Raw genomic sequence first — 9946 nt, 5'->3', positions numbered from 1 at the left:
TTTTATGTGCGCTTTTATGGAACTTTGTTTCATGAAAGCCAAAGACCTCCATTATTTGAATGTCAGCAGACAGCAAGAAGCCTCCCAGATCTCCAGATGCATTTGAGATATCAAAAAAGTACTCCAGAGTGTTGTTCAGCATGTGGGTGAGTAGAAAATGAAGGCTAATCATGTTTTGGGTGTACTATTCCTTTAATCCTGACTCTGTTAACAGATGATCAGACATTTGATTTGTCTTCATGGATTTGGAAATAATTAAACCATTTCTGCTTATCATGTTTGAATTTGTTGCAATCAGAAATAAAATAAAACACATACTTTGGGGTCTAATAAAAACTGTTTATTATGCGTTTATTCAGCTGATCTTTCTGATTTAACGCTTATTTGTGGGCTTGAATGTTAGTAAAATATGTTAAAATTGTCATCCTGGTATTTATATATTTTTTTATATTCATATAGGCAATAAGGCCTTTTTAAAACCCAGTGACAAAGGGCTTAAATAAGTTGATAATTGTAAATCCTTTGAGTTTCAGAGCTACTTGGGTTAGATGTTAGCAGGCTGCTAGCATTCACCTTTCTTCTCTCTTTGCCTTAGGTTCCCAAGTCATGCCCACCAGTATGCCTCCTCCCCGGAAGTTACCTCAGCGCCCCTGGGCTGCATCCATCCCCACCATCCTCTCCCACAATGCCTTACATGTGCTTCTGCTCCCCTCGCCCACTCCCTGCCTGGTGGCGGGCCTAGCAGGGAGCTACCTCTGCTCCCCGCTGGAGCGCTTTTTGGGTTCGGTCATCATGAGGCGGCACCTACAGAGGATCATCCAGCAGGAGGCGAACGTGGGTGTCGCATCAGATTGTTCTTATAAGCTGTTACATTTAGCTTTTTACATCATGATTTGCAGCTGTGTGACGAGCTGTTATATCTGCTTCAGTTGTCGATTGTGAACTCCAACGAGCCAGGCGTGATCATATTCAAAACCGACGTTCTCAAGTGCAGAGTGGCTCTCAATCCAAAGAACTATCAGACCCTGCAGCTTAAAGTTACCCCGGAAAACACAGGTCCATGGTCCCAGGAGGAGCTTCAGGTGCTGGAGCGGTTCTTTGAGACCCGTGTAAGTAAAAAAAAAAAAAGTCCATTAAATCCTAAATAAAACTCTAACTGTTATTTATCTCATTGATTGGTTTTCTTTTAATCCCTTTTGTCAGGTTGCTGGTCCTCCCTTTAAATTCAACACTCTGAGTGCCTTCACCAAACTGCTGGGGGCTCAAACCAACGTTCTCAGAGACTGTGTGCGCATCATGAAGCTGGAACTGGTGTGTAGCCTTTGTTTGAACAGCTTCTTTTACCTTATTAATTAATTAAGTTGTTTTTTTATAGAAGATGTAGAAATATCACCATTTCTTTTTGCACACACAAAATAAAAAAAAAGGTATAGTTTAAATTGTTAATTAGAATAGAATATAATTCAGCTTTATTGTCATTACATTGTCACAAGTAAAAAGGAAAGGAATGAACTCTCTACATTTAACCCTTCCTTTTGTTCGGCGGTTGGGGAGGTATGGGGTTAAGGGTCTTGCTCAGAGACCCAGAGTGGCATTGAACTCATAACCCCTGGGATCCAAGCACAAAGCCCTAACTACAAGGCCGCCACTACCCCAATAGACGCATCATAGGTTTTTCAAAATAAGGTTTTTTACACCTTGATGGGGTTATTATTTTTTTTTTTGGTCCATTCAAAATTTTATTTTGCAAAACTGCTACTGGAACTTACCTTGTAAAAAAGTAAGAAGGTGAAGCATATTTGACTGAGTATTTTTTTTTATTTTTTTATTCAGTTTGAGCGTCATGATTACTGGAGCCGTAGATGAATTATGGATATATCATGTTTTTTACATCTGCCACTGTTGTGTTGTTTTTAAGAATTATTGCCTGATGAATCATATTCATGTGCAATAATAATTGCATTACTTATTTAATGGAAATACTGCAATTGGGAAAGTTAGCATTTTTGAAACTAGTAGAATATTGACAGTTCCACATTTGTAATGGAGATACAACTTGTGATGTAGTTAAGTACCAAAACAAGGTATCAAAAGTAAAAATTCTTTCCATATTTGGATACAATCCAAGAAGATTAGAGGAAAAATAAAACAGATAACCTTCAGAAAGCTTTTTTTCCCACAGTGCAAAGGATTTACATTTATTTCTATCTGGGACAGAGATAATGTCCCAATTTGTGGTAGTGAACAGTCATTGGTTAACAGGCTTCCATTGTTGCGGTTGTTTTTCTTTAGAGTAAAGTAAGCATCAGAGAAGGTAGATCCTGAACTCTTAGATTTTCAAAAGGTTGCCCATATTTTCACATTTCTCATTTTCATATTATACTAAAATCCCTCTCTTCTTGTTCCCGCTGCAGTTCCCTGACCAGGCTGGACAGCTCAAGTGGAACGTCCAGTTCTGTCTCACCATCCCTCCCAGTGCTCCCCCCATCGCCCCTCCTGGGACCATCGCTGTGGTGCTTAAGGCCAAAATGCTTTTCTTTGTAAGCTGCGGCTCCCTCCTACCTTAACTCTCATTACAACCTTTAGATAACTGGAGAATTCTGACAGTGTTTGTTTTGCAATATTTGTCCCACAGCTGCAGCTGACCCAGCGTATCCCAGTGCCCCAGGAGCCGGTGAACATTATCGTGCCCATTGTGTATGACTTGGCCACGGGGATCACTCAGCAGGCTGATATTCCCAGACAGCACAGCTCCTCTGGGGCTGCAGCGCTTTTGGTCTCCAATATCCTCAAGAGGTTCAGTGAGATCCATCCTGCCAGGCAGGGTAAGAGCCAATCATACATTAACCCTATTTGACAACTGGATATTCTCATTCTGACTTTCCTATGCACTTTATTTTTCAGGTGAGTGTACCATATTTGCATCTGTTCAAGAGCTGATGGCCACCCTCACGCTTCCCCCGAACACGCGATAGTACATCCAGCTAAATCAGACCTTTTGCTGAAACCAAACTAGCGTCACCTAAGATCAAGCAGGGGAAGTCCGGAGCAGACATGACTACAAAGAGGAAAAGCTGTGTTCCATTTCTTTCCATCACCATCTAAGAGCTAAAACATCAACAGGTCTTCAGTTTGCTGAATGCAAAAATATAAAGTAAATGTATTATTTTTGTCCTCCAGGCACTTGTAAACAAAATTATCTATTGAAAATTAAGATTGTTTACAAAATATGTACATTGTTGTAAATTTGCTTGTCAGAAAAACTTCAGGTGAGATAGATCCTTGCGAGAATGTTTTTTTTTTTTTTTTTTTCTTTTTCCATGTCTGATTATACTGTAGTATTGGGATAGATTATTTAGCACACTATTTAATGATCTTCCTGCCTTTACTTTGTCAGTATCTCTGCTTTTTTATTTGAATTTTCTTCATTTTCTATACTCTAAAGCTGTGATAAACTTTATAAGCCAGTTGTATTTTACTAAGATTCATTATAAGTCCTGACTGAAGGATTTGAAGACATGCTGTCTGACTTTGCTATTTAATAAACAAAGCCTTGAGTCGGTTTGTGTTTGAAGGGTTTTCTATTTGGGGTAGAATATCGAAGTACTCGTTTGTTTTTCTAGTTAGGTTAATGAGCTGCCATTTTTGAAAGAAATGTTAATATTTATGTTCCTCTAAGGCTGGAACCAGCCATGTATTGCTCCTCACCATACAGGAACCTCTGAATCATTATGCAGCTCTTGGGGAAATGAGTCCAGTGAAAGATAACCCGAAACTGCTAGTCTAGAAAAAATAATATGATCTCCATTAATGTGTTGGCCTAGTTTTTTTCCTTTCAAATAAGTATATAGCCTCTGTCTACTTCCTGGTTCCTGAGCCATGCATGAGGATTCCCAGAGTTGTCAAACCAGAGCGCAGCATTTGGTCTTTAATGCTTGCAAATAGAGCAGCAGCCTGCAAACCTGAAATGGTTTTCTCAAAACCCAATAAGACTTAAAATTATCTGGACAATTTACTGAAGATAAATCGCATTCATTGTTCATCGTAAGTTTAGCTGCTCTTCCTCCTCATCCCATCACTGCAAAAACGGATAAAGATTTCTAAGTAAATGCTTTAAGCCCAGGTCAACTGTCTTTTGAATATAACGATTCGTCAGTAATGTTTCTGCTGGTTGGTTCGGTTTGTTTTTCACTATAGTCAGGTTATGAAGTATAGATTTCCACTGCAGAGTTTTCATAGGAAAAGTAAAGTTGGTCATTTTGGCTCATTTTAAGTCTGTCTGGTTAGTCTGTTTTTAAGCAGAGGTTATACAGGATTCATAGCAAAGACTTAAAAAAAAATTTTTGACTGGTGCTCTTCCTCCTGATTGTGGAGGAAATTTGCTCTCATCTGTGCAGATGGCTGTCTGCTCCTCACAGGTAAGAATTTTCTGAGGTCCTCTGATCAAGAGATGACTTAAAATAAGGACATTTAACAGCTGTAATCTGTTCTGGATTATTTTAATACAGTCTCCGGCTGCAGGCCACGCCTTTAATGTGAATGAACATATAACTCTCAGACGCTCAAGTAGAATTACATTCAAAACACACAAATCTAATGAATGATATAAATATATATGACATTAAATGTATAATTTAGTGCATTTCTCTGAAAAGGTTTATGCAGAAATATGAATGGATTTTACATCACTTTTACTTCCCTTGTGATTTTAAAATCAGCTGCTGGTTTGAAATTGGAATTGGGAAGGCCATAAAATAAGTTTTTTATTATTATTATTATTATTATTCTTAGGCTACTTTATCATATACATATAGGCATGTTTTTGTTGAAATTGAATGTTGGATTGTTTATGGTTTTGTTTACAGTAGTCTGCAAAATGACCAGAAATAAAAACCTAAAATGTTCTCTTTTGAGCATCATCTTAATTTCAGACACGAATAAACCTTTTTTAAAGTCAATATTCCTAAAATGCACATTTCCTCCTGACCAAGTGATGCTGTGATCCTCAAAGCATGACATCATCGAGGGAGGCATCTCCCCAGCCTCTGTGCTGTTAGAGGGGCGTTCAGTAAATCAGCCACTGAATGCGGGGGAATCCAAGCGTTGTTTTGTTTTGTTTCAGTCTATTTAAAACCACATGGAAAATTCAGGAATAAATGATGTTTCGCTGCGCCTCGGTGTTCAGTCATCTTCATCAGCGAGAAGAAGAAGACGAGTTTCTGCATGAACAGCCGGCGATCGTTTATCCCACACGGCCTCTGGCACGCAAACGCACCACCTGCTGTGGACGCCACCGGAGGAAAATGCGTTAAACTAAACAGATTCATAGACCTCTATTGCTCATATGAGACGTTTTTTTATGGCTTTTACCAGCAGGACGGCATAAAGATCTCATCATAGTTCGGATAGATATGGCAGTCAGCACCACGGAGCCGATCTGTCAGCCTTGTATCTATCATGAGGATTTTAAAGGTAAGATTCTGTATTTTATTTAATTTCAGGATGATCTGTGGGAAGATTTAAAAATCTGTGTGTCAGAAGTTCTCTGTGCAGGCTTTGTCTGACCACTCCCCTCCTGTCATCATCATCATCAACCCCCCCCCGGTGCATGCGTCCCAGACTGGCCTCTATGTGCAGCTTTGAATTGCATAAACAATAAATAAAGTAATAATCAAAAGAAGGTGTTGATGTGGTGATGTATGGTGTGGTCAGTGGAGCTGCAGGTGAGACGACCTTTGATGCCTGTCCGACTAAGTCCTGAGCAGGTGGGGCTGGAGATGCTGTGCCTCTGTGGGCAACTGGACCTCCTCATCAGGGCTCAGATGCAACAGGTAGGCTGACCCCTGACCTCTTAATGCACAAAGGACACCAGAAATTTGGGGCCAATGTTTGTTTGTTTCTTTTTTTCTTCTGCATGGGGGCACTAAACTAAAGAATGAAACAGAGTGATAGTTAACTGAAAATTTAAATGAGCCAAAGAGCCACTTGCACCCATGAGCAACTAATATTTGGCAGATAAAAAGACGTAAGACTGCAGTTGCTTAGGGGCCCCGCCACTGAAACCTGGTAGGCCACCTACACAATTGGGGACTAGGATGTCTCTTTGCAGGTGTAGTGGTGCGAAGAATTCTTCTTTAATTCACCTGAGACTGGAATAATAGACCAGACCTTATTTATATCCCATAGGGTGTTGTACTTCATATGGGACCCACCCAGATAATATTGCTTACAGGCCTATTGTTGTGTCAGGACGCCACTTAGTACAACTTACATGTTTTGTCAATATTCAAAAGAATAGAAACAAATAAAATGATAAAAATGTTCCAAGAGACTAATCACATTGGTTTCCATGCCAGCACATATCACAATTAGAAACATTTAGTATTATTTCTTTAGTACAGGGGCCATCACAGGGTCCAGGGCCATTTGTACTGGCTGTCTAGAAGCAAATTGCTCAAAACTGCAAATACTTGTACGGAGGCCTTAATCCTCAAAGCGGGCGACCCGGGTCCTTTGCCACATGTCCCTCCCCCTCTCTCATACCACCTTTCCTGTCAGCCTACTGTCAGAAAAATGAACCACTGGGACCGTAAAAAAAAAAATAAAAAATAAAAATTTAACACCCTTCTCCTAAAAAAACACGAGGTTGTTAAATGATAAAAAGTGACACCATGGCTACATTTATTGTGGTAGATCCTGTAGAGCTAAACTGCAAAGCAGGTTGCAATTTTTTAAATTGTTTTTTATTTTATTTTTTTTAGCTAACCTTGCATTGCATGAATATTTTGTTGAACCATATTTAACTCTTATTCAGAATCCTTTCCCAGTCTGCATAAAGGTTCTTCAAATAAATGATCAATGTCATATTAAAGATGGAACATGTTTTGTCTTGCTTTTTACTGTATGTACCCCTACGAGACTGAAGATCTTTCTTTTAAAGTCCACTGAAAGTTTCACAGCACATCAGCTGCAAATTTTGCAAACTCAAAAGGGCATCTCTCAAACCTCCATCAGTAAAATCAGAGCTAATATGGTAACTAATATGGTATCTATTTTGCTTATCCACTTTACAGTTCCAGGAGCAGTTAGGACAAGGCTGTAGCCCAGAGGAGTCGGACACCTTTCAGACTCAAGGTGTGAAGCCAACAAACTTTTGGGGGGGGATTCTTCACTAAACTCTGTTGATTTGATGTTTTTTTTTCCATTAGGATCCGATATTCTTGACCAAATGCTGCAGTGCCTTGAACATCTACCAAAGCCTATGCCACAGTTAGAGGTATTACACCATATAGTGCTATATTCTTTTCTTTTTTTTTCTGGCTCATAATCAGTCCTCACATGTTTTCCTAGGACTACCTGGACATGGTGGGTCTGTCAGCCATGTTTCCTCGGGTAGAAGTCTTCCTTATTCAAGGCAGTCCTGTTGACATGCTGGACCGGCCCCTGATGGATGGTGAGAAATCCAGCTGAGAAAGCTTAAATCATTCCTTGCAAACTAAAACAAACTGCTTGCTTTTATTTTTACACTCTATAGCAACATCTGTTATTACTATAACCTGTTATAGTAATAACAGATAATTAGGTTGATAACGTCTTAGACCAAAAAAGAAAAATCACAATCTTTATTATTTTGGGTTGTTTTTAATATATATTGTTTACTCTCCTTAATTTTGTTAACATTTTGTATTGGTAAACGTACATAAAAATACACTGTTTTGTTTATTTTTTAAGAAACACCAACACAAACAGCGGATACATGCCAAGGGAAAGAAACCAACATGTGTGAAGCATGTTGGTGGCAGCATGATGCTGTGGGAATACAATTTGAGGATAATCATTGAGACGCTACAAAGACTTTGAAGTGGTAGAGATATTCACCTTTCAGCAGGACAACAACCCTAAATATTCAGGAAGAACACAAAACACATAGATCTTTCATTATAGAGCTGTCACAATCTGGAGCAAAAATGGACTTGAAAGTTTCCCTTTTTTCAGATGTTCTCTATCCAGTCTGACTGAGCTTGAGCTTTTATAGTTCAGGGGTGTTAAATACAAATGAACATTGTTTTTTTTTGTTTTTTTTACAATTTGTGTTTGCAAAAATTTTTTATTTCAGCTACTTGACAATCGTGCACTATTCTGTGCTGGTTTAATTTAGAAAATCTGGATAGAAAACATTAAAAGAAGTGGTTACGTCACACAATGCAAAAAATTTTAGGTGGTGTAAATCCTTTTGCATACAGTTTCCTGTTTCCTGTCACAGGATACTTATTCCATGTCGCCAAACTGAATCAACTGGTGGTGCTGAGTCAGCAGCTGGAGGAGGACATCAGACACCTGGGTAGTCACAAATACATAGCTCACCAGCTCTCAGTCATATATGTACGTGAGTAGGGTGAATCTATCCTCTGCTTTCATTTGGTTGCATCTATGCAGTCTTTTAAACTGCTCTGATTATTACTTAATGTCTCGGTTGTGTTTCTCTTTTAAAGCAAGTCATCAGCTCTTTCAGGGGAATTAAGACCTTTTCAGAAATAAAGAAGAACATTGAGAGCAACTTCAAACAGATGAAGCAGTCTCTGGTGGTAGAGGAAGGCTGCAGGCATGAGCCTCAGCTGACAGCTCATTACATCAGCTGGTGAGTTGCAAACCTTAGCGCTGAGTTGAGACAACAGTGATTAATCCAGGGACAATCTGATTAAGAGGCCATGTTGTGTTCCTTCTTGTAGGATATTAGAAATAACTCAAAGTCTGACGTCGCTGGTTCTGTCACTGCCAGAGGAGCTGATGGAGGACCTTCATCAGGCCTGCAGCTTTGTCTCTCAGTTCTTGTCCTGAACTAAAATCATCTCCATAAAGGATCCTGCTTCAAAATCAACTGAACTGTCTTTGACATTATAAAGGTGCTATACCATTTGATTGAACTTGAGGATCAATGAACTGGATTATCTAGTTTATTCACAAATTAAGTTAAATTTGTGTCATTCTCAGCCTGGCTTTTGTTCATACTTATACTGAGTCAGTTATGGACTGAATAATGATAACGTGATGAAACCCTCCTTGCACTACTGTAAATACAATTGTCATTTTCTTTTTAATAATGTGAAAAAAAAATAAAATCAAATAAAATTTGATGTGGTGTTTGCTCTGTTATGACAGAGAAACAATAGACCGACTGGATACATTACATATAAGGGATTTGGTGTACTGGAATGCATTAAACAACACAGTTCATACACTCACTAAGTGAACTTTTACACACGATTGAGTGATAATCTCTATTTGTATCTTATGTCTGTCCCTGGTCAGTTTTTATTTTTTTTATTTACTGCTATAAATCAGTTATGATCACACAATCATTTCCATTTAATAATTAAAATGTAACTTTATTGATCTCACATAGGATAAATTTACCTCTGCATTTAACTCATCCCCTTGGGGAGCAGTGTGGGGTTAAGGGTCTTGCTCAGAGACCCAGAGTGGCAGTCTGTGGGATCAGGTTTCAAACTCACAACCTCAGGAATCACTAGGCCACCACTCCCCACTTAATAATTTCAAAATAGTTCAAGCTTGGAAATACTCCAATCTGGCTGAATTAAAGTAGTTCTTCAAAAATAAAAAAAGGTCCAAAATTAGACCAATGGCGCCCCCTAGTGTTGCTAAGGTATACAATTAGGAAATTAATTTGAATCGAGTATTTAATGATTTAAATCGTGTTACTGTATTAGTAAAAACAGTAATGGTTATACAGGCTATATCAACAATAGTTTACGGCGTGTTTTCTTGTAGATGTGCCGCCAGATGTGGCAGACAGAGACAAGGAAACCCAAACGGACAGAGGAAAGACCGAACCAGTCTGCTCTGCTGCCTGCCACAGCCGCAAGAGGAGGGACGTAAAAACATAGTGACGTTCCAGATCAGCCAATCAGATCTCTCCATTCCAGTT

At 39.0% G+C, this 9946-nt stretch overlaps 2 protein-coding genes across 6 annotated transcripts in view; both read left to right on the top strand.

Moving 5' to 3' along the window:
• Window positions 1-3576, top strand: part of med14 (mediator complex subunit 14) — a 19814-nt gene extending 16238 nt beyond the window's left edge. Inside the window, exons 24-29 of one of the 2 annotated variants that reach the window (XM_015397224.1) lie at window positions 596-834; window positions 930-1109; window positions 1204-1311; window positions 2415-2540; window positions 2636-2825; window positions 2905-3576. In XM_015397224.1, the coding sequence (XP_015252710.1) occupies window positions 596-834; window positions 930-1109; window positions 1204-1311; window positions 2415-2540; window positions 2636-2825; window positions 2905-2975 (914 nt within the window). In that variant the 3' untranslated portion in view covers window positions 2976-3576. The remainder of the gene's footprint in view (window positions 1-595; window positions 835-929; window positions 1110-1203; window positions 1312-2414; window positions 2541-2635; window positions 2826-2904) is intronic. The other variant, XM_015397225.1, reaches the window with a different exon arrangement.
• A 1479-nt stretch (window positions 3577-5055) lies between these two features.
• Window positions 5056-9939, top strand: LOC107099189. 4 transcript variants are annotated; one of them, XR_001481930.1, is made up of 9 exons: window positions 5056-5472; window positions 5713-5831; window positions 7074-7134; window positions 7209-7276; window positions 7351-7453; window positions 8264-8382; window positions 8493-8638; window positions 8730-8903; window positions 9790-9939. XR_001481930.1 is itself a non-coding variant. In XM_015397223.1 (8 exons), the coding sequence occupies exons 2-8, from the start codon at window positions 5778-5780 to the stop codon at window positions 8836-8838; spliced, it is 660 nt and encodes a 219-aa protein (XP_015252709.1). In that variant the 5' UTR covers window positions 5056-5472; window positions 5756-5777; the 3' UTR covers window positions 8839-9079. The 4 variants fall into 4 exon arrangements, 3 of the variants coding, with proteins under 3 accessions (XP_015252709.1, XP_015252707.1, XP_015252708.1); XM_015397223.1 differs by lacking the exon at window positions 9790-9939 and having other exon boundaries at window positions 5756-5831; window positions 8730-9079; XM_015397221.1 differs by lacking the exon at window positions 9790-9939 and having other exon boundaries at window positions 8730-9079.
• Window positions 9940-9946: the final 7 nt, after the last annotated feature.

This window comes from Cyprinodon variegatus, unplaced genomic scaffold, assembly GCF_000732505.1.
Source record: "Cyprinodon variegatus isolate N-32 unplaced genomic scaffold, C_variegatus-1.0 Scaffold844, whole genome shotgun sequence".
NCBI classification, from domain to species: domain Eukaryota; kingdom Metazoa; phylum Chordata; class Actinopteri; order Cyprinodontiformes; family Cyprinodontidae; genus Cyprinodon; species Cyprinodon variegatus.
Note: the sequence above shows the minus strand (reverse complement) of the source record. Positions and strands in the feature narration are given on the sequence as shown.